This window comes from Triticum aestivum, chromosome 6A, assembly GCF_018294505.1.
Source record: "Triticum aestivum cultivar Chinese Spring chromosome 6A, IWGSC CS RefSeq v2.1, whole genome shotgun sequence".
Taxonomy (NCBI): domain Eukaryota; kingdom Viridiplantae; phylum Streptophyta; class Magnoliopsida; order Poales; family Poaceae; genus Triticum; species Triticum aestivum.
The window spans coordinates 581,806,739-581,828,812 of record NC_057809.1 but is presented as its reverse complement, the minus strand read 5'-3'; the positions used below and the strand labels follow the sequence as shown (position 1 = coordinate 581,828,812).

The following is a 22,074-nucleotide window of genomic DNA, read 5'->3' as shown; positions in this document are numbered from 1 at the left end:
GAACACGAGCACGCACGAACAATTGGCTGGTTTTCTCCTGTTTTTTTTTTGGCAAGTTTGTTAGTTCGTCCCTCCTTATCCTCCCCGTCTGTTTCGGGGGGAGGAAACGGAGCGATTTTCTGTTTTTATCTGGCCAAGATCGGCGGGGAATTTTCCGCCCGTGGGGAATTACAGGACCTCAGTCCCTGTAGATTCTGTTTCAGATTTCGAATTCCGATTTTGCGGGCAAATCATTCAGGTCTGCTCCAACGCATTCTTCGAAATTGCCAGATTTCGAAAGGTCGGCTCATTCTTTTTTTAGGAAAGAATTCTGTCTCTTCTCTGACGGTGGGGGGCTGATCTGTGGTGTTATTAGGGAAATCTATGGCAAATTGTCCGATTTCGTGTCCGGATTTCATGTCTTCATTTGTCTGATGATGGAAGCTGCCAAATCTTTGGTCTGTAGACTAACAATTTCGGTATTTTTTCTATCGACAGGAAGGGGCCAAAACACGAGCAGCTGCTTGGGACTGGTGGATTGGCAATCGTGTGATGTACTTGGCTCTTGCGCCGATCCAACTCAAGCCAGCTTGATTACTCACTCTCGGCACACATGGCGCCATCTGCTGCCGCTGCACCCAGCAGCACCGAGGCTGACGGGGCACAGCGCATGGCCAAGTTCCTCTGCAGCTTCGGAGGCAGCATCCTGCCCCGCCCGCTCGACGGCCGTCTCCGCTACGTCGGGGGCGACACCAGGATCGTCATGCTGCCCCGTGACATATCCTACTCCGACCTGGCCGCGCGGATGCGGGAGCTCTATGACGATGCCGATATCATCAAGTACCAGCAGCCCGATGAGGATCTTGATGCTCTGGTCTCGGTTGTAAATGATGATGATGTGGTCAACATGATGGAGGAATATGACAAGCTCATTGCTGCTGGAGAGGGGTTCACTCGGCTCAGGGTCTTCTTATTCTCCCAGCACCTGGATGATGAGGCTGCATCAGCAGCTGTGCATTACCATGGGGACGAGCGGGAGACGGAGAGGAGGTATGTTGATGCGCTTAATAGCCTTGGTGACATGAGGTCGCCTTCATCTCCTGTGTCAGTGGAGCAGCTTTTTGGCATCGGAGGCAACGAGTCAGGAATTCCTGATATTGCTGGCCTGCGGCATTTGAATGTTCCTCGTGCCTCACATAATCAGCGGTATGCGGAGATGGATTCTCCTTGGAGCCCTGCATATATCTCTCCGGGGCAGTATGGAGTGCCCGATCCAAGGGATTTTCCCATTTCACCATCATCTGCAAGGTTTCAAGTTGGAGCAGAGGACTTTGATGAGAGGATTCCTGATGACTTTGTGAGGCAATCACCAAAATATCGGCATTACGAGGCTCAGTCACCGCCACATGTGGATAACTTGGTCTGGCTTCCACCTGGTGCTGTAATTCAGCAAAATGCTGGCTTCCCAGGGAATTTGGGCCGCTCCAGCAATTTCTTGGATGGAAACAGTCTATATGACTCCCGTTCGTCATTCCAGAAGGGTCAAGGTTCAGTGAGTGATCCTCGTTATATGGATCCCCGTTGGAGGCCAGTCCAACAACATTTTGATCAATCGACCATGGCAAGTGAGTATTCTGCTCACCCCGCTATTCCGCGTCCAGATTATGGTCGTCCTGGTGAGCATTATGTTGTAGGCCAAGATGTTAGACTGGAAAATGGTGTTTATGTCAAAGAGCAAACTGGTGGTCACCCTCCCATGTTCTACAACGAATCACATTCTCATGATAGGTCTTGGCATGGGCATCCCAACCAAAGCCATCAACGGTATGAGGATCCAAGGTTGAATCTGCCTGCTAATGGTAGAGTGATGGATCCGTACGCTGATAGCAACTCAGCTAATTCTGCATTTGCACCCAACAAAGTATATGAAATGCATTCAACATCTCACAGCCGCTCAAGCCATGAAAGTCCCCACTATTATCATGGCAGTGGCCAGGGCGAGCATATGAATGATACATATCATAACCAACAAGTTGTAAGTAGTGGCTCCTATGTCCAGACATCAGGTTTTGAAGAATCGACAGGCCAGCATTACAGCCATACTTCAACATATGGTGGTGATACCTTTTACCAAATGCAGCAGAACTTGCCGCCACTTCAATCGATGAGAAGGAGAGCAAGCAGCCCTGTTCACACAGGCTCATCATATGAATCACCACACCTGCCGATCCCAAATGGGAGCATCAACTCCAACTTTGTCAGAAACACAGGTGATGTTAGTCCAAGGATTCATGGTATGCCTGCATATGATCGAGTCCCAAACCCATGGCCTTCACCCAATGGCAGCATACCATATAGAATCGTTGGACATGATGTTCCCACTGTTGTTGAAAACCCTTCTTCCCTTGGTTCTCGGTCAGGTCCAAACACTGCTCAGTATGTTCAGCCTTTCTTTGCCCCAGAATCAGTCCAGCAGCAACCAGGAGCTCCGTTGGTAGAAATTTTTCCTGAAAGAGCATCCGCTGGACCCATGCTAGCACCGCTTGATGGTAAAGTATCTGTTGCTGCGGTACCCCTTGCTGATCATTTGTCCAGGTTGGACATTAACACGACAAAGAAATTTGAAGGAGCAGATGATGAAAGGCGCACTCAAAATGTGACTGAAACAAAACCTTCACACGTTGCGAGTGACCCTAGCACCTTGGTTCACAATGTTGGAGTTGATCTCCAATGGGGCAAACCTACAGAACATGACGGTGGGGCTGTAGCATTGCAGCAGTGTGGGGATATATCGGAGAACAGATTAAATATCCTTCCAGAGTTTGTTGCCTCTGTTAAAAAGGCCGCACTGGAAGAGTCTGAGAAGCCAGTAGAGGTTCAGCCAGATGCTCGTCCAGCAAATTTACCTGTTTGTGATAATGACAATGATGGAAAGAAGTTTGATGAGGTAATGTCTGCTATGTGTAATACTTGGACAAACACATTAAGCATTAAACTACCTAATGCTCTCCCTACTCAAATCCTTTCATCTGCAGAATACTGATGGAGATCAGGACCCTGATGTGCATGGAAGCTGCGACCAGCACAAAAGTTCTGGGATCGAATCTACACCCGCTGAAGCTGAAGCTTTGTCTAAAGGATTACAGGTCACTTGCTGATCTCTTGATGTGTGGTCCTATTTATTTTTAGCTTATGTCCTATTTATACTTTTGTGTTCATGCAGACTATAAGAAATGATGATCTGGAGGAAATCAGAGAGCTTGGTTCGGGTACTTATGGGTCAGTCTTCCATGGTAAATGGAGGGGATGTGATGTTGCCATCAAAAGAATAAAAGCTAGTTGCTTTGACGGAAGGCCATCCGAGAGAGAGCGCTTGGTATGCATTATTTCCTTGTTGGTTGTCGACTTAAGGATTGGCAGCATAGCAAAATTTCTACCCGCAAAAAAAAGAAGCATAGCAAAATTTCTCTTTACCTATTTCAGGGTCAAAACCTCTTACCTCTACTCATCTAATACTAGAGTAATTTCATGTTTCGTAGAAAAAAATGTGGCTGTGGATAGGTCTCTTTTTTCAAGTAAAAAAGTAATGGAGGCCTTGGCTGCATGTATATGCACTAATAATATAATAAAAGATGGTTTATGTGCATGATTTTTTTTTTGAGAAAATGATTTATAGATTCGCTGTGGTAATGGTTTGGTCTCATGGAATGCGCCTCAAGTTCTGATTTATTTGCAGATAGCGGATTTCTGGAAAGAAGCTCAGATCCTGAGCTCGCTTCATCATCCAAATGTAGTTTCATTTTATGGTGTTGTTCGTGATGGTCCTGATGGAAGCTTAGCAACTGTTACCGAGTTTATGGTCAATGGATCTCTCAAACAATTCCTGAGGAAGAAAGACAGGTACTGCTTGTTTAATCGAAGAACAGTTTGATTTCTTATTTCTCCCATATCCAAATTCTAATCTTATAGGAACTGCATAGGACAATTGATCGCCGCAAAAGGGTTATATTGGCCATGGATGCTGCATTTGGCATGGAATATTTGCATGGGAAGAATATCGTCCATTTTGATCTCAAATGTGAGAACCTACTGGTAAACATGAGAGATCCACAACGACCGATCTGCAAGGTTTGATGCCCACTTGTTCCCTTCATTGCTTCTCCTTCTCTATTTGCCTAAACTCCTGTTTTTCGAATGCAATACCTTGCTCCCTGACTGTTTCATCCTATCTGGACACTTGCGCACCAGATTGGTGATCTTGGCCTATCAAAGGTGAAGCAGCATACTTTGGTGTCTGGTGGTGTTAGAGGAACCTTACCATGGATGGCACCCGAGCTTTTGAGTGGGAAAAGTGATATGGTGTCAGAGAAGGTAATAGTGCTTGTTCTAGAAGAACTTTTTTTATTTGGCAAGCTATATAATCTGTAAACAGTGTATAACTCTTAATGTTCTGACAAAAAGCTGATTTAACTTTATTTTGTAGATTGATGTCTACTCATTTGGTATTGTGATGTGGGAGCTACTTACCGGGGACGACCCGTATTCTGATATGCGTGCAGCCGAAATTATTGGTAACATTCGAAACTTAAGTTATGTTGATTGCGACATTTTCATTTCCAATGAGACCTTCGTCTTTGTTTAAGTTCTTTTTGGGTGCACATGTATCAGTTTGAGTAACTTGTCTCAGGGCTGCAAAAACATGCTTGTTGGACATTTTCTTCCTTTGAGAATTTCTCTGTATGTTCTGATATGATTTTGAAAAACTTATTTGCGGGAAACTTCGAAAGGCTTTGGAGGGTGAGCTAATGGAAATGGTCAGATGTAAATCTCCGGATGCGTTTCAGTGATAAATGCTATACATATTTATTATTTAAGTGTTAAATAATGCAGTGAAAAAACAAGCTGTATGAAATTGGAATCAGCGAAACTAAATAATAACAGTGCTGTTCCCCTACTTGTGCTGTATTTTATTCAGCACAGGTTACTGCAAAGAGGAGATACCTTTTCTGCTTAAAAAAAATCTAGTCATGCACCTGTAGTAAGATGTTGATGCTTGTTATTGCAAATAGGAGATACCTTTTGTGCTTATGATATATTAGTCATGCTTGTTATTGCAAAGAGGCGATACCTTTTGTGCTTATCAAATATTAGTCAGGCACCTGTAGTCAGATGTTGCTCCTTGTGGTTAACACCATCCTGTGGAATTAATTGTCATGTCCATTTTGTAGGGGGCATCGTGAACAATTCTCTTCGTCCTCAGATCCCTTCCTGGTGCGATCCTGAATGGAAATCATTGATGGAAGGTAGCTGGGCTGGTGAACCAGCTCAAAGGCCATCCTTCACTGAAATATCTCAAAGGTTGCGGAAAATGGCCGCAGCAATGAATGTTAAATAACAGGCTCAAGTTATTACAACGTGGAGAGGCATGTAAAGAATCCCATGTTCAGTTCCCTGACCAGAGGAAGGCAAGCCCGGAGTATATGTTACATGTGTCTTGGCAGCATCTCGGTTTATCCTAGTTGAAATGAGATTTTATGAAGGCCTTCCATGGCAGGAAAAAGTCATCACGGACGGTTCTAAAGCTTATTTGATGTGAGCGGGTGGTTTCTCTCCCCTGTTCCTTTGACAAAATTTTGAAATGGTGCTTGCAAACGTGACTTCTTCGTTTCCTGTCTGCAGGAGTCATCAGCTGCCATTTGCCTTCAGTACAATATATATTGCATCTGTCCATTCCTCATGACGGGAACTGTTGGGATTTGTAATGTAAATAAATTTTGGCCCGCTCCGTCCGGCGCATGTTAGATGTTGCACGGGACTAGACACGGTTCAAAGCTGGACGCAGTTATCCCTTTTTTTTTCATACGATTGTGTCCTGAGGAAAAGAGGGAACAAACTCTGAACAAGAGATATCCTTATTCAGATTGTACATAGTTCACGAATAAGATTTGCGGGCCGCCTCGAAAATGGTCTTTCCTGTATATATATATATCTTCACTGCCATGATCCCACCAGTCTTGGTGCTTGCTTGGTAATTATTGTCCAGTGGTAACCGATTTGAATGCGCCTCTGATGAGCTCAGTGTGGCCACCAGAACCTAGCTTGGTAATGTCGTTCTGGAGGCAAGCTTACCAAATCTGCACTGTGCTGGAGCACTTAGAAAATGTGTCTACTGAGACTGAGCCCCACATATTTTCTCATTTGCTTATAGTTCTGCCAAGTTAGCATTAATTAATGAAGGGTCCTGTTTAGGTTGCTCTGCTCCATGAAGTTTATGTTTGTACGCTTGCTGTCTCGGAACATTCTGAGATTCTCATTCTCAGTACTGTGCCTGTCTGACTTTCTCTTCTTTTCTCTCCTCTTTGGGAGCTCATTTGACTGCGGTTTACAACTGCTACCAGACCAAGATTACATATAGAGCAGTAACATATTAGGATGAGTTCTGCTTTAACTCACATAATGGTTTTCAGTCTGATGTGCACCTCCCTGTCTTCAATAATGCAGTGAGCTAGCAGTGCATTTTCTTCAGAGCTACTGCTATGTTGACATTGCAGGCAGTGTCATCAACTCATCACACACTGCTCCTTGTCCTTAACCATCTCATCCCTTATGGTACATCTGTACCCGAGCTATTTTAGGGCAAGCATGGTTCATGTGGGGCTGCTTTAGGGTAGGCATTGTGTAATGCTTGTCTCCACCACTGATTAGCCAGGCCTGCAGCAGGCACCCGTCACAATTCCTCACCAAACCGCACAATTAGCCGGATGTTAGCATTATCTTAGCGCCAAAAACAGCACCCAAAGTCAAAACCAAATCGTCGTCGGCCGTCGCCGCTTTTCGATCTCTTCTGCCCGTCGCGTTGCGCCCCCCGCCGATGCATGATTCAACGGGAGGAGGAATTTCATGATGATAAGAGAATTTCAGAATGGTCCGTATGTATGTGTGATCTGTCTCCTGGAAGGAGCTGGACATTATCCAGGGTTTGTGCGCGTAGGTGACAAGTCAAAAGCAAAGCGCCCCGGGAGAGACAGAGGGGAGGGTCTGCTGCGTGATTGTGATTGTGATTGTGATTGTGTGTGTGGCACATCATGTGTGGATGGATGGTAGGTGTGGCACAGCTGCTTGGCTGGCCGGCCTCTTGCTGAGACACGCCAGCAGGCTATCCAGCTACACATAGCTAGCACTCAAAAAAAAAAAAAGCTACACATAGCTTGTTAGGGTTCATGCTGGCTGACTTGAGCGTGCATGCTGTTGTGATTGCAATTCATACCAGTTGAATGGTTTCTACTGTGCCCGTTTACTGTCAACTGTTCTTGTTGACGATAATGTGGGCGAGTGACTGATCGACGTGCCTGCTTACCAAGAGGGAAGTTGGGTTATCTCAGTTTTTTGCCATTCTCAGGCATGCACAAATGACAGCTCCAAGCCTTGCCATCACAATAATGTGCCCGCACAGTTTCCTGGACTTGAGGGTTGTGTTTGCACTGTGTTCTCTTTTGCCTAGATCATGCAGGTGTCTTCACGCCCGCGGTTCCGTGTACCCGGGACACTGTTGCCGGAGAAAAATTGTACCGCTCCACCAGATTTCCTGTCAGCATGAATTCATGATTTAACGCCTCATGGCGCTAAGGAGGTTGGTGGTTTCACCTCCTAGATGGTTCATGGTAAAATGCAGACGCAAAGTTGCTCCCCTTTTTCGGGGAAACAGTTTTGATAGGTCGAAATGAAGCAAATCTCTTCATGTTATCAGCTCCGAGAGGTTGGCAGTTCACTCCCTATCCACTATCCAGTTCCTGACAGGTTAAAGTCAAATAACTACAGTAATACAGTAGCATTAGATTAGCTGAAAGATCTCTGGTCCCTCCGTTCGGGATTATTAGGCCTCTCAGCATCACAACCCGGACGGGGTAACTCCCAAGTGCCGGCCCTGAATTCCTGAACGTCTCACACAAAAAAGCCTGGAATTCAATTGAATATTCAGGCGTGCCTTGGCGCCGGCCCTTTGGTCGTATCCGACGCGACGGAATTTGAACAGCTGCGTGCGGGGTAAAGCCAGAGCCTTTTCCTTCCCCTGTACCACCGCCAATCAATCTCCTATGGCAGCCCCGGCCGGCAACGCGACGGTTGCAGCGACGGGAATCTCCCAAGGAGATTTCTCCGGCACGACACGTGCCGTGGCTAAGTTAAAAGCCAAGCTCCTTTTCACTAGCATAGCTAGGGTGGCAGCGACCCGTCTGATCTGCCTGCATTTGTACCCGGGGTGAGTTCATGCAGCTGGGTAGATGTTGATGATCAGCTTCCAATGGATGGATTAGCCAGGACGCCATCCATGTGCATGAGCTCCAACCTCCAGCGTGAGCACTGCATTGGACTTGCGTGCGTGTGCGTGAGGTGTGCGCCTTCCTTGTGCTCTTTTATTCAGTACTCCCTCCGATCCATAATAAGTGTCACGGTTTTAAATTAAGATGAGTTCAACCCTTGTTTAAACCACGACACTTACTTTGGATCCAAGAGAGTACATCAACAAACCTAGAGACATATAGCTCACGAAGTGCCCATATATACGTGAGGTGTCACGACTGACATGAAACAGTTCAGAAGGAAACACTATTTTTTTTCTTTCAGCAGAAAGGTGTCCATTTTTAAACGTGGCATGCAAAGAAAGTAAATTGGTGCATGGTCGTTAGTGATGTGGATATCTTGCTCGTTGCTTCAGGACCAAGCACATTCGGTCTGACCCGTAGCAGCCAGCAACCACTGTCAACCTCGCCATGGATGCTGGATAATCAGAGCTTTCTATGGTTGTTAATATACTAGAAGAAGAGCTTAGCTGGACGGTGTGACTGTTCTTTTTTCAACCTAATTTTTTCTATACTTATATTCACTTGCTGGAAGAGCGCTGATAAATTAGGTTGGCGACATGGGCCACCGTGTCAAGCGTCAACTGCTGGCTGTCAGGGGCAGTGAAATTGCAGTGTCAGTGTGCAGCAGCGCAGGCAGCAGCCTTTTGCCATGCCGCTGTGCCATCATTTGCCAATGATACGAGCAGGAGCAGCAGGGGCGGGCCTAGGGACAGACAGGTGCTCCATCGTCTTGACGCCCGGTCCAATCCCCGGCTAGCCTGTCGGGGGAAAGGGTGGCGCTTTCTCCTAACAGGCAAAGGGCCATGAGCCCCCGTGGCACCTGTTATTTGGACACTGCCAAGAGATAAATATCACTTCTGGAAAACGGATTGACAGGGCATATGTGATATACATCTGCGTGATGCTGGTGGTGATAAAGTTAAAAGTTGCAAGGGCCTCGTTCTTGGATCCATGTACATGTTTCGGCCCTCGGCGATCTATCGGTGGCTCACGGGGTATATATATTACTTGGCCGCGAATTGTCCGGTCAGAAATCGATGTCATTGGCACACATTGTCATCTCGGCCGTCCAAACTCGTGCCGCGTTGGCGAAACCGTGTCGGCACGGCAACTGGGTGTGTGTGTATATATATATATCCACGGGGAGTAAATGTGCGTTTATAGTATCTTGGAAGATTTGACGGAATTCATGACCGGAGGTACGTCATTGCGGTTTTTTTGGGTGGCAAGTTCCCCCCTCTCCCCTTGTGGCACAAATCATACCATGTACATCACCTTTGATGGCTTTAGCAATGTGCCTTAATATAACCGATGCACGCATCATGTACTTTGCTTTGGGGTACAGCCTCTCTTTAGGTCAAGTACTACTATTATGCGTGCATGGCTTCAAATGCTAGACTCCAATGTGGCTCATCAAAGATATGTATATCCGGTTATTCCCCCACTGCCTTTTCCCCAACTTTTCCCGTTGTGCTCATCTCTCTTTTCCTCTTGCCAAGATTTAAGACTGTGTCAAGTTGCTGATGACAGGCCGTGTATGCATGGGGAATATGACCTTGCAGGAAATGACAAGCGGGAAAATCCCAAATGACTCCTCCAATCCTTTCTCCCTGCTGCCATATGAAGGGGTGCATATTTTAAGCCATCCTTGCTTTAGGGCTAACAAAGTCTATCCTGTGGACTTGATCATGCCGGATTAACCCGGATTGCCTTTTCAGAAAAAGGTGATGTCTCATTCTGGACCCATCGGGTCGATTTACCATTGCTGGCTTCACCTCGAGTCGCTGACGGTGGGACCGATGGGTCGTGGTTGATTACGATGTGTGCATCGTCGTCGTGGGCTTAGCACCTCCGTACGCCGATTACTAAAGAAAGAAATAGAATGTCCATGACTCATCAAACTAGGGTCAATGCGCGAGAGTTCGATTTCGCGCCAACGTGATTAACACTTGTTTAGCGCTAAATAATATGAAATGTAAAGTGCTAGCTTTTGCCATTAATTCTCAACCCCTTCCTGCTTGGACCTTCCTCCTCGGTGCATAAATTTGGAGGTGGACCTTGGCCACTTGTCTACACAGTAGCAAATGAGAGCCAACTAGTTGAAAGAAAGTTAGATGCATGGAATTGAATACTGCTCAACCAGCTAGTCCCCAAGATTAAGTGTCATGTCATGGTAAATTGGTAGCAAAGGAATTGAAGGCTACTCAACCAGCTGCTAGTCCTCAAGATGAATTGTCATAGTAAATCAGGACTAGTTCCCTTCACTTGGATGCACATGTCTTGGTTGTACTTGTAGGTGATTTTGTTTATATCACTGTCCAATGATGATACTAGTTAGTTAGAGTTGTTGAGTATATATGACTGTAAATAGTTAGTTACCCTGCAGCTACCCATGAAACTGAGACATTGTTAATTATTCCCTCCCTTCCCTTTTCTTCTAGGGTACCTAGATGCTAGTACTCTCCAACACACACACACATGACACATGTAGCATTCCATAGGCGAACGGAAATTTCCAAGTTAGTTAGGTGGTACAAGAAAACAGGGCACAGCCTGCAGCATGGAGGACTACTGGGTGAAGAGACGGTCAAAACAAACAACATACGTATGCATGAACTCTCTCTAACTGGTTAACTGGAAACCGTGGATTTAGGCAGCATGCCAGATTTGTCAGAACAAGGTACTCCACGACACATATAGTCCACACATATACAACATCCAATCTGTTGCTGTGTTTCTTGTGAATATATTCACCCTAATATTAATTTCTCCTCTGGTTTCTCTACTTTTTCTTGGATCTTGACAGATTCTCTGAACCTTAACTTGGATCAATTCAACAATGCCGGGAAAAAGCCGTACGCGCATAACGTGCGTGTGCGCGCGCGCGATCGAAAGTACACGAGGTTTCCGCGGCCAGATCGACAGCCAACTTGCTGTAGAATTTCTAGTTGTTGCACCACTCATGTTTATTTACCGAACCTTTTATATATAACGTGGCTTCTTCGATCGATCCCTGCGGTAACACCACGTAAGCATATGCAGAAAATAACCCAGGTTGGTTTAAACAGAAACTTTCGTAGATGTGTGGACAGGCACATGTAGCCGATGATGGTGAGCTCATTGCGTCGTATACGTGTTTGTCAAGTTAATTAATTTACTGTAGTTGAAAACATGCACTAGCACTCCTCCTCCTGCTTCGGCTAGCCCGGCTACTTGGACCATCTGCCAATGCAACAATAATCTACTCATGTAGTCAATGCATGCGTCGTTTGAACAGAACAATGGCAATATAGTGGTACGTCTTCAGACTGGGGATGGTGCCCTGAAAGTCGCTCGGGCAGTCTAGCCCATATTGCGACATCTGTGATCTGTTACTACTATATCAACTGGAGCGTTAGGTCTGAACTCTGAAGGGCTCATGCATCTGCTGTGTGATCCGGGGGCATTTGATGAGAAGGGTACGCACGGTGTTGGACTTGGATCTGAGAGAGGAATTCGTCAATGGCATGGAGATGCGATGAGGTCTCGGGACAGGAATAAATCTGGGGGAAAGGTGGGCAGGCAGCGAGAAGAAAAGCGTGCGAGATGAGGTCTAGTAGCCGTCGCACACGCCAGCCAGACGTCCCTAACCTAGGATCGGTTGCGCGCGGCAGGACCGGAGAGCAAGCTACTAGCTTGTGTTCCAAGCATGACTTGGATGAACGCTTCATCAGGCTCAAATGTTTCTTTTTTCGGACCACGAGGGATTTTACACAAGGTGAGGAAAAGGACCAATGCCATTAATAAGCTTTGTCTGGTTTAAGTAGAAGATGCCTTAGTTAATTAGCGGAACACAGGCTAGTTAAATTAGCGGAGGTGAAGTGCATATTTCAACCCAGAACTCATGCCCTAGTTTAATTTACAGCCCTGAACTCTATACCAGCTCTCAAAACGGTTCAAATTACCCCTTCACTTGGCCTAAAGGTGGTTTTGGCATACCTATTTGACCGGCCCGCAGCAGCCAAATCAGCACCCACTCTTTGGTCAAATTTTGACGAAAAATTCAAAGTGTCCATAAAAAAATCTGTAAAATGAACGCTGCCATGCAGACAAGTCTGGGAAATTTTCACACTTTTATTGACTTATAGGTTTAAAGGTACAGTAGAAACTCAATTTCAGCCCCCTTATGTCAAATTTTGACAAAAAATTCAAAGTGTTCAGAAAATATTGAAAGCATTCTGCAAAACTAGCACTATCATCGTGACCAATCTGGGAAAAATTTCACACTTTGTTGACAAATAGATTTAGAAGTATGGTAGATATTTAATTTTAGCCCCTTTTGGTCAAATTTTGACAAAAAATTCGAAGTGTTCAGAAAATATTGAAAGCATTCTGTAAAACTAGCGCTATATCATCGTGACCAATCTGGGAAAAATTTCACACTTTGTTGACAAATAGATTTAGAAGTATGGTAGATATTTGATTTTAGCCCCTTTTGGTCAAATTTTGACAAAAAATTCAAAGTGTACAGATTTTTTTTGAAAATCCTGTAAAATCAGCACTATCATATGCTGAAAAATCTAGAAAAAAATCACACTTTTTGACAAACAAAATAAAAAATGCAGTAGAATGTTTTGGTGTGTAAAGTGACACTATAGTTTTAGATTGAAATCCCTAGATACGTACATGTCCGGATGGATCCAACAATAGAAGAGCAGGAGTGTGTTCTCTCCCGTGAAGGCGTTGTCATTGCAGTAAAGGTCATTGTTCTCCATGGTGAAAACCTCCGATTCACCTTGGATTGCATAAATTTGGTTACAATGGCGCGCACAAGAACAATGACCCCTTTCTAAAGATGTTTGCCTTCTGCGGGAGTCATCCGTTATTCAGTTTAGTTTGGTATATAGATGTGTGTGTTAGTTGTAACAACAACTCGCCATGTTTTTCTTTTGAAAGGGGTTAATCTCAGCCTCTGCATCATTGTGATGCACACCACTGTCTTTATTAACAAGTAGTATCAAACAATCGAGCAAGTCAAAACAAAAATAAAATCAAAATCACAACCGGTCAGTAACAAGATTACATTACATGACTCAAACACGGAGTATTGTTCACACACCAGCCAAACCAATTGAACAATTCCCATGCCACCATTTCCAAACGCCAAGATTTGTTTTCTTCTCGTCAAAATACACATCCATGGTGACCAAAACGAGTACACGCACAGTTCTCTCTCTCTCAAAAAAAAAAGGTGTACATGCATGCAGAGTGTGTTGGGCAGAGAAGATCCTGGGTGGTGCATGGTAGCAGAAGCCCTGGTGAGGACAGGACCGGACCCCGTTGTCCCTGCGCGGCAGCAACCGTCACATCACAAGGCAAGGCGCGCGGCCAGGCACCCCCGAGTTTCTCTCCCGCTGTCCGCGCGATCCCGGCTATAAAGCTCCCCACATCGCCTTCCTCGTCTCTTCCCAAACCCACACACCCGTCACTACTCCATCCCCAGTCCAACACACCGGCCGCCCCAGTCCAACGCTGCTACCTACATCGATCGATCGCCGCTTCCACTGCTCGATCGAGCTCAGTCGATCTCCGATCTCTTCTCCGGCCGGCTTGCTGTCGCTGTCGCGTCGGGAGGAGGAAGAAGAGGAGGAGGTCGATCGACTTCGACCACCGATCCCACCCCCGCCGGGCGGCCATGGGGAGGGCGCCGTGCTGCGACAAGGCGACGGTGAAGAAGGGGCCGTGGTCGCCGGAGGAGGACGCCAAGCTCAAGGCCTACATCGACGAGAACGGCACCGGCGGCAACTGGATCGCCCTGCCGCAGAAGATCGGTACGCCCTTCTTGTCCCTTCAACCCTGCCCTGAGTACTATATATCGCTGGGCGGTGGCCGGCCGGTGGTCTCCTTTTTCCGTTGTGCCGACCTTTGATTGACCAGCGCGCTCTTGCCTTGAACAGTCGAACCTAATCTTGTGGTTAATTACACCCCCATCTTCCACTCTCTCCTCGATTTGGTCAAGTCTGATCTGTCTCTTCTTTCCCATAAATGGGCCGGTATTAATGTTGCAAGACATGGATATAGCTACCTAGCTACTCCCCGGAGCAACTAGCCATAGCCAGTACCGCCACTGTATGCTTTTTCACGTTTGGTCAATCTGAAAGGGGACATTTTTACATGGCGGATAGATATATTTGTGTCCTGTTGATTTCAGCTTTCGAAGCACATCCACCTCCTTTTTCTCAATTATACACCTTGAGCCAGAGCCAATGTTGGTGCTATCTGTATGGTTCGATGCTGGGGTTTGGTACCCGATTCAAGCTAGCTAGCTGTAGTTTTCAGTTGCAACCAATGGAATTACAGTTAGTTGTTCTTAAACTTTTGAGGGGAGAAAGCTAGCTATGATGTTCCATCCATGGTTTGGCCTATTTGTTTGTCCTAGGGTGACAGATCTAGTTAGATGGGATCGATCATCTTGACAAAGAAGCAACTTTCCTTTCTACTATAAAATATGAAACATTGGGACGAAACTTGCTTGGTAATTGCATGAAGAACAAACATGTGATTAAGCCTTAACTACTTTACTGATGCATTAGATAATTGTAGGGCATGTGATCTTTCAGCACTATACCTAGTGTGTTACTAGCTAGCTCTGTAGTACTTCTATGTCAATCATAAGATAATTAATTGTTGTATTGACAATTCAAACATTTATTCTTGTAATTAATTTCCTTACAGATGTGTGTTCTTGCTAAATTGTCACTGAAGATCTAGGTATGTTTGGTTGTGCAGGGCTGAAGAGGTGCGGCAAAAGCTGTAGGCTCAGATGGCTCAACTATCTGAGGCCAAACATCAAGCACGGTGACTTCACAGAGGAAGAGGAGCACATCATTTGCAGTCTCTACATTAGCATCGGCAGCAGGTAGTCAATTAGTTACCTAACCTCAATTCTTTTGTCTCATCGCATGCACCACGTTCTAGTAATTAATCTCCACCGCAAATTCCCCTTCAATTTCTCCTGATCCATCAAAATCACATCGATAGATCGACCTCTTAACTGATGCACTAGAAATGCTACTAATTAACGCATGGATGGACCATGGATTCAGGTGGTCGATCATCGCGGCGCAGCTGCCGGGGAGAACGGACAACGACATCAAGAACTACTGGAACACCAAGCTCAAGAAGAAGCTCCTCGGCAAGCGCGCGCCGTCCCGCCGCCTGCAGCGCGCCAGCCAAGACGCGCCGATGCCCTACTCCTACCTGGCGGCGGGCGGCGGCGGCGCCAGCAGCAGCGGGAACGCTAACGGCACCACCGCGGCACTGAGCTCGTCGGCGCTGGAGCGGATCCAGCTCCACATGCGCCTGCAGGGCCTCTACAGCGCGTTCGGCTGCGGCGCCAGCAACGCGCCGCCGCAGTGGCCGAAGCTCGAGCCACCGACGGACGCCGTTGCCATGACGACCGTCAGTCACGGTCACTCCCTTGCCGCCACTGACGTCGTGGAAGCCGAGCAACAGCTAAACCCTTCCGCTGGCGCGAGCTATGACATGCCGGTGCCGGGAAGTTTCGAGGAGCGATCCGCCTCCAAGCTAGGGTTTGGCTCTGCTGCCGGCGAGGTCGCTGGAGTGGCCAGTACCGTCGAGATGAGCTCGGGGTCAATGGTAGGCGGTGGCTTCGGCTACGGCCACGTCGACGAGCTGTACGACTTCCTCTACAGCAAGCAGCTAGCTGCAGCCGGAGCCTTTCAAGGCGGAGTTCCTCCGCTGCCTGAGCTGCAGTGCCCAGATGGCGGCGCTGTCGTCGGTGCCGACGAGAAGTTCTCCACGTGGATGGCGTCTTGCGATCACTATGTTCCTACGACCGGCGGCCAGCAGCTCCAGCTCCAAGCAGGCGGAAACTCCATGAATCTGCAGGATTTCGTTTTAGGGTATGATCAATAATAGTTTGTGTGCTACTCATACACACGTACATTTCAATTAATGGTCCAATTGATAGTGTTGATATACTACGCATGTATGTTTCGATCGGCCGATCTTAGACTTGTTGCTTGTTAATACATTTGTATGTATGTATGTGATTCAGTGTACGTGCTATACAGGTTCCACATATTCCCATATTTTTTGAACAATCATATATGTGAGCTCGAATATTTATTTCCATTATATATGTCAGTGGTTTATTTAAACTTACAACTACAAGTGAGGAAGACATGTAATAATAATAGCATGCTACTGTTTACCTTGAATTACATTGGGTTTTTTAAAGGAGGATAACTTGGCCTCTGCATCATCGTGATGCTGGAATAACGTTGACGGTAATGGAGTTCTTTGCACAAAATTATGATGCACAAAGAGTGGATAATGCAACGAGTACGCACGATAAAATGAACATTCTACAACAGCAAACCTTCAGCAAACAGACTTCGCATCATCCACTCTTTCATTTTCTCTACTCATAAGGAGGAGTTCGTAGGTCGTTCGTTCGCTCGTTTGTTAGAGCATCTCCAACAGCCGCCCAATGCGTGGCGCCCAAAAAACGGGTTTACAGCGCGCAAGTAGTTTTTTTAAGGCGCTAAAAGACGTTTGCTCCAACAAGCGCTGTAAAATATGCTGCGAGCGCGAGTCCAGCGGCCTCAATCAAGCGGTCCCATCTGCAGTAGCCCAGAGTTTGCAGCGCGCGCGACCGGGTGCACTAAATATGCTGCGCGCGATGCCTTTTTGATGCGCGCGCTGCATTAATTATAGCGCGCGCGTTTTTTGTGCGGCCGCTGGAGACTCCAAACCAGGTCCGCGCGCGCTAAAAGCAGTTTTTATACCGCGCGTCGCTTATATAGCGCTTCTGTTGGAGATGCTCTTAGTACTTCTCCCATTGATCGACAGGACTCCCCCTCGATTGATTTTTTCCTTGTTTCGTTCCACACCACCGAGGAAAGGAATCAATCCACCAATTTCTTTCCTATATCCGTGCACGCAACGCAACACAAAACCGGTGGAGAAAAACCACCCAACTACGCACGTCTCTCTGCCCGCAATCCCTAGCCGCCGCTGGTCTCCCCTTCTCCCCCACCTCCCCTCCTTCCCATCGGCTCTCTTCATGCCCGACGTGGAGGGCGCCGCCCGCCTGGGAGGGGATCCTGATCCTGTTCCGTCGACGCCTCACTGCCTTCTCGGCGACCCTGGCATAGGTCCACGTCAGACCACCAAGGCAAAAGCCCCTCGAGGCGAAGAGGGAACAAGAACACGATTTGGATAACAACCACTAGCGGGTGGCCCTCTTCTTCGAGACGCAGACCGGCGCCAATGACCACCGAGGGATTCACCGAAGTGCTTGATTTCCATGCTTGCTTGCATCCTCATCTCGTCTGGCAGAGCTTATATGTGCACCGAAAGGAACTGATTGGTTTCACATCCCTCTTCCATGTCCTTTCTTTCGAGGTGTCATGCGCTGCTGCAGTCATTCGACGGCGTTGCCATGAGCAGAGAGCGTCGGCGGCCTCCAGCAGATTGGTCTTCCTTTCCTCCTCGGGCGTGCGTGAGGGGTTCTCCATTCGTGAGCCTCCCTTGGTCCCTCTCTTCCACGGGAAGCGGCAACATCAGATTAGGCCGGGAACTGAAGGAGACAACAGGTGCCCTCAGCACCATATGAGTCCCTAACCTCTCTGGCTGCTCACAAACCTTCGATTTCTTTTGCTTCAGATCCTATTTTTGTGCACTTCACTTTTTTTTATCTTATGCTTGATCTGAGATCCTAGATAGTGAAAAAATATTCATAGGCAAAAATGTGTGTTCATGACATATATCTGAATGTCTGCCAAATTGTTGCCTTTAATTGTTGTTCCAGTTGAGAGCTGAGACTCACGTCCTCGTGTGTCCCTAGGTGATGGTTGGCAGCCGCCGCCCTGCAGTTATACTACCCCATCACCTAGGTAAGAGTAACCTAATGTATTTCCCATCTATTAACTCTAGATACTTTCTAATGGTCGTTTATGTTCTAGAATTGTCTCAGTTTCCTTGTTCCAAGTTCCAACTTGTAGAGTACATGTTTTTGAAGAGGTAATTTTGTGTTATTCTTATTCATGCACTATCAGAAGTAATGTTCTTTTTTCCTGAAATTGGTCTTTATGTAAATTTCTACTATAAATGGTATGTATCATGGTAGACGTCAAGAGAAAAATCCACCGAATGACATACATTAAATTTTAGATTACTAGAGTGTTTCTCAAAGGTATAATTGACGAGCAGTACAATTTAGTTATGAGGTATGTGGTGCATGTTAGTTCTTCGATCTATAAAGGAATTTGTGTACTTAGCCTCATGTCTTCACGAACATCCAGCAAAATGCTAGCCTTACTAGCTCCATAATCTGGTTCTTGTGCTCGATGGGCCAAAAGGAAAGCAACCACTTGTTCCTATCCAGATTTCTTTGATGTACATGAAGAATTTTGGATAGAGGGTTCCCATGTTAACAGTTCCTTATTCTTCTCCTACAGGGCAACACCAAATGGGTGTAAGCATTATTAATCAATATTGTGAACCGATATGAGTCAGATTGGAAATTTATTGGTTGGAAATATTCTCGATAGAAGATCATTTTGACCTGTGCCAAATGGGTTATAAATTAATTAACCAGGAATATTCTCGGATATATTTCTCTTCCTTATGTACTTATTTCTGACAGACATACATGCTCTATTTTTGAAGGAGAGGAGTATACTTGCAGGATCTAAAACCTATTAGTTTAAACCAAGTGCCAATAAAAGCTTAGGTGAGCACTAAGGAGAATATTTTGATGTCCCCACCTTTTGAAATTGGCTTCTAATATGATGGTTCCCAATAGGCTGGATTTTTCACGTTTGTGCAACGTATATTTATATTTAGCTTACTTAACATGTGCATTTCATAATTGATAGCTAAATTATTTTGATATCGTAACATTACTCCATTTTTTGTACCCAGATATAGTTACATTTTTAGTTTTTTTATATATAGGAAGAAGCATGACCTTGCTATAAATCATATTTCATGACTGTTGTGTTCACTTAGTTCCGCTTTTGCTGCATCCAGTTATGGAGATTTACAAGGAGTCGGTCTCTAATGACCAAAATTTTCTATAGACTAGATGAGGAGGATGTCAATCATAACCTGGTTCTAAATTTGCGTATGGATTCACCATCTTCAGCTAAGCTCTACCCATATTTTAGACACATGTGTACATTTTTATATATGATATCTCCTTTCTGCTCCTTTCAGTTCTTGCCCGTTCAATAATGGTGGTCCAATAGTTTGTCCTCAAATCTTCATAGTTATATTTTTCTTGAATATGCACGAGTGTGCATATCATATATTAAAGAAGAAAAGTCATAGAAAGCCTCCACCAGTCATTTACAAATGCAGCGATTTCTCACACGCACACACACACACACACACACACACACACACACACACACACACACACACACACACACACACACACACACACACAACTCCACCCCACCTCTAAGTTGAAGACTAGTCCTCCCCATTGCTCCACCCTTCTAAGTCCGCAAACACAAAATCGCAAAATCGGCGTTCCCTTTCACAAGTCCACATATCTACCAAATCTTGCCTTCGGATTTGATTCTACGCATGGAAGACCGATCGATGGCGAGGCTCCATCAAACACAATGGCGTTCCTATGCTTCCACAACTCCCACATCGTTAGCAAGAGGAAAGTGTGAAGATCTTTTCTGCTCATGGTGCTTAGTCCTTGTTTGCTACATAGCGATGGTTCGAGGGAGTCATGCATCCAGTCTGGCTTCCCCAATGCCTGACAGACGGCCACCCATATCGTCCTGGCAAAGAAACATGTTAGCAACACATGGCCTACTGTTTCTTCCTCTTGATCACATAGAGGACACTTGTCTTGATGTGGTAATCCTCTCCTGGCAAGGCGATCCGACGTCCAACATCTATTGTGGAGTGCAAGCCAAGTAAAGAATTTGCATTGTGACGGAGCTCGCGATTTCGAAGTCAACTCTGCCGTGGATATAACCTCCCTGCCCCAGAACCTGGCTACGTACGCTGATCTCACTTTGAACTTGCCATTCGTCTCCCAAGACCAAGTGGTTCTGTCCGGCACATTTGCCACCAGCTCCCAAGTTTGAATCCTCTACCAAAGACGTAGGAACTCCTGTAAGGCTTCCGCACCCAAGTCGGGGCTGATGTTCGCGGTCCACAACCCGTTCATAGTTATATCATTTTACAGATTGCTTTCTTGTTTGTACCGAAGCGCTTTTGAGGTTTTGGGGCATCTTAGTTGTTCTGTCTAAATAAAAGATGAGAATTTTGAGTTGTAAGGAAAGTTAAGAGAATATAGAAGTATATTCTCTAACCGCTTAATAAGTTGTCTGAAATTGTCTGCAACAACGACCACTTGTAGAAGAACAGTGATTACGTGTAGGTTGTAGACCTCTCAGTGTCCTATTATTTCTCTAGGTTTTTTAGGATCGATGACAAAGCTTGGGTGATTTATTCCTTTTCTTAGCAAGAAAACCAAGAAAAAACAAAGAAAACCAAGAAAAAAGGCAAAGTAAAATGAAGAAAGAAAGGAAAGCAAAAGAACCTAGTGAAAACCAAGAAAGAAATAAGGAAAAAAAAGAGTCAAAGTTGTGACAGAAATGAAGAAAACATGTGAAAAAAAGAACAAAAAAATAGAAAAACCAAAGAAAACCCTGAAGAAACAAAGAAAATGAGAATCAAAAACAAAAAATGATGAAGCAAAAAAAAACCCGGACTAAACCAATGAACCTTAGCAATCGAGCAACGAGAAAGCCATAGAACGAAAAAAGTTCTGAATTGGGTCGGCGTAGAAACGACAGGAGAGTAAAGACACTCCACATGAGATATCCTTCAATCTCGGGAGCTCCTATATGACGCCCCGAGTCACATAGCTAGCTTTTCACAAAAGGCATGTTCCCCGACTAGACCGCCTATTACCACATACTGTAGCGACTTGGTCTGGGGCACTGCAGTCTCTTGGTTTGGATTACTCTACAAACCAGTTTTGAAGTATTTTTGGATTCATTCACTTTATACAAAGTGGAAAAAATAATTTTAAAAGGTGAATATGTTTGTAAAAAAAATCAAAACAAATTGGGAACATTATTTTAAAATTTCAGAATATTTCTTGTAAAAATGTATTCATTTTCTAAAGAAAGTGAGACATATTTGGAAATTCTAAGAATTTTCTTTCAAAATGAATTATTTTTTAGAAAAATAAAAACATTTTGTAAAACCTTGATCATTGAAAAAATAGTTTTTGTTTTTCTTTATTTGAGAACATTTTGGGAAAAATGTGAACATTTCTTCTGAAGGCTCACCGTCTATTTTTCTGAAAACATGAACATTTGAAAAATGATTATTTGAAACTTTGTAACGTTTATAAAATCTGAGAAAAAAATACGATTTTTTAATTTTTAAAACATTTAATACATTTTTGTACAATATAAACATTTAAATAATTCAATTTTTGGGGGGGAAATAGAAAAGCAAAAAGTTAATAGGAATAGGAAAAAATGAAAGAAATACCAGTAGAGAAAACAAAACATAATAAATAAATAAAAAACAATTTGAAGGAACCAGAGTAGGAACCTTCCTAGACTGGAATCCCTAGAGATGCTATAACTAAATGGCTGACCCATTTTCAATCGCTCGGTATGTGGAAAGCACTGACAATCTGAAGAAATATGCGTCATATAGGATTTGTGGTCCACACACGCTA

The 22,074-nt window shown here is 45.1% G+C and overlaps 2 protein-coding genes across 2 annotated transcripts in view; both read left to right on the top strand.

Annotated features, from left to right (window-relative positions):
• The window catches only part of LOC123128682 (uncharacterized), a gene marked incomplete in the record, with an annotated part of 7,015 nt that extends 1,036 nt beyond the window's left edge, over positions 1-5,979 (top strand). Inside the window, 8 exon segments of the mRNA XM_044548745.1 lie at positions 478-2,926; positions 3,015-3,125; positions 3,203-3,355; positions 3,716-3,879; positions 3,960-4,107; positions 4,228-4,350; positions 4,463-4,550; positions 5,208-5,979. Of these exon segments, the coding sequence (XP_044404680.1) occupies positions 593-2,926; positions 3,015-3,125; positions 3,203-3,355; positions 3,716-3,879; positions 3,960-4,107; positions 4,228-4,350; positions 4,463-4,550; positions 5,208-5,374 (3,288 nt within the window).
• A 7,744-nt stretch (positions 5,980-13,723) lies between these two features.
• LOC123131130 (transcription factor MYB36) lies at positions 13,724-16,430 on the top strand. The gene is made up of 3 exons (XM_044550877.1): positions 13,724-14,149; positions 15,108-15,237; positions 15,425-16,430. The coding sequence occupies exons 1-3, from the start codon at positions 14,014-14,016 to the stop codon at positions 16,254-16,256; spliced, it is 1,098 nt and encodes a 365-aa protein (XP_044406812.1). The 5' UTR covers positions 13,724-14,013; the 3' UTR covers positions 16,257-16,430.
• The last annotated feature ends 5,644 nt before the right edge of the window (positions 16,431-22,074 follow it).

Bases quoted from the DNA above. Each gene is read 5' to 3' on its own strand.
- LOC123131130 (XM_044550877.1), top strand. From the start codon at position 14,014: ATGGGGAGGGCGCCGTGCTGCGACAAGGCGACGGTGAAGAAGGGGCCG. The intron at 14,150-15,107 runs GTACGCCCTTCT...TTGGTTGTGCAG, and splicing joins CGCCCTGCCGCAGAAGATCG to GGCTGAAGAGGTGCGGCAAA. The intron at 15,238-15,424 runs GTAGTCAATTAG...CCATGGATTCAG, and splicing joins TACATTAGCATCGGCAGCAG to GTGGTCGATCATCGCGGCGC.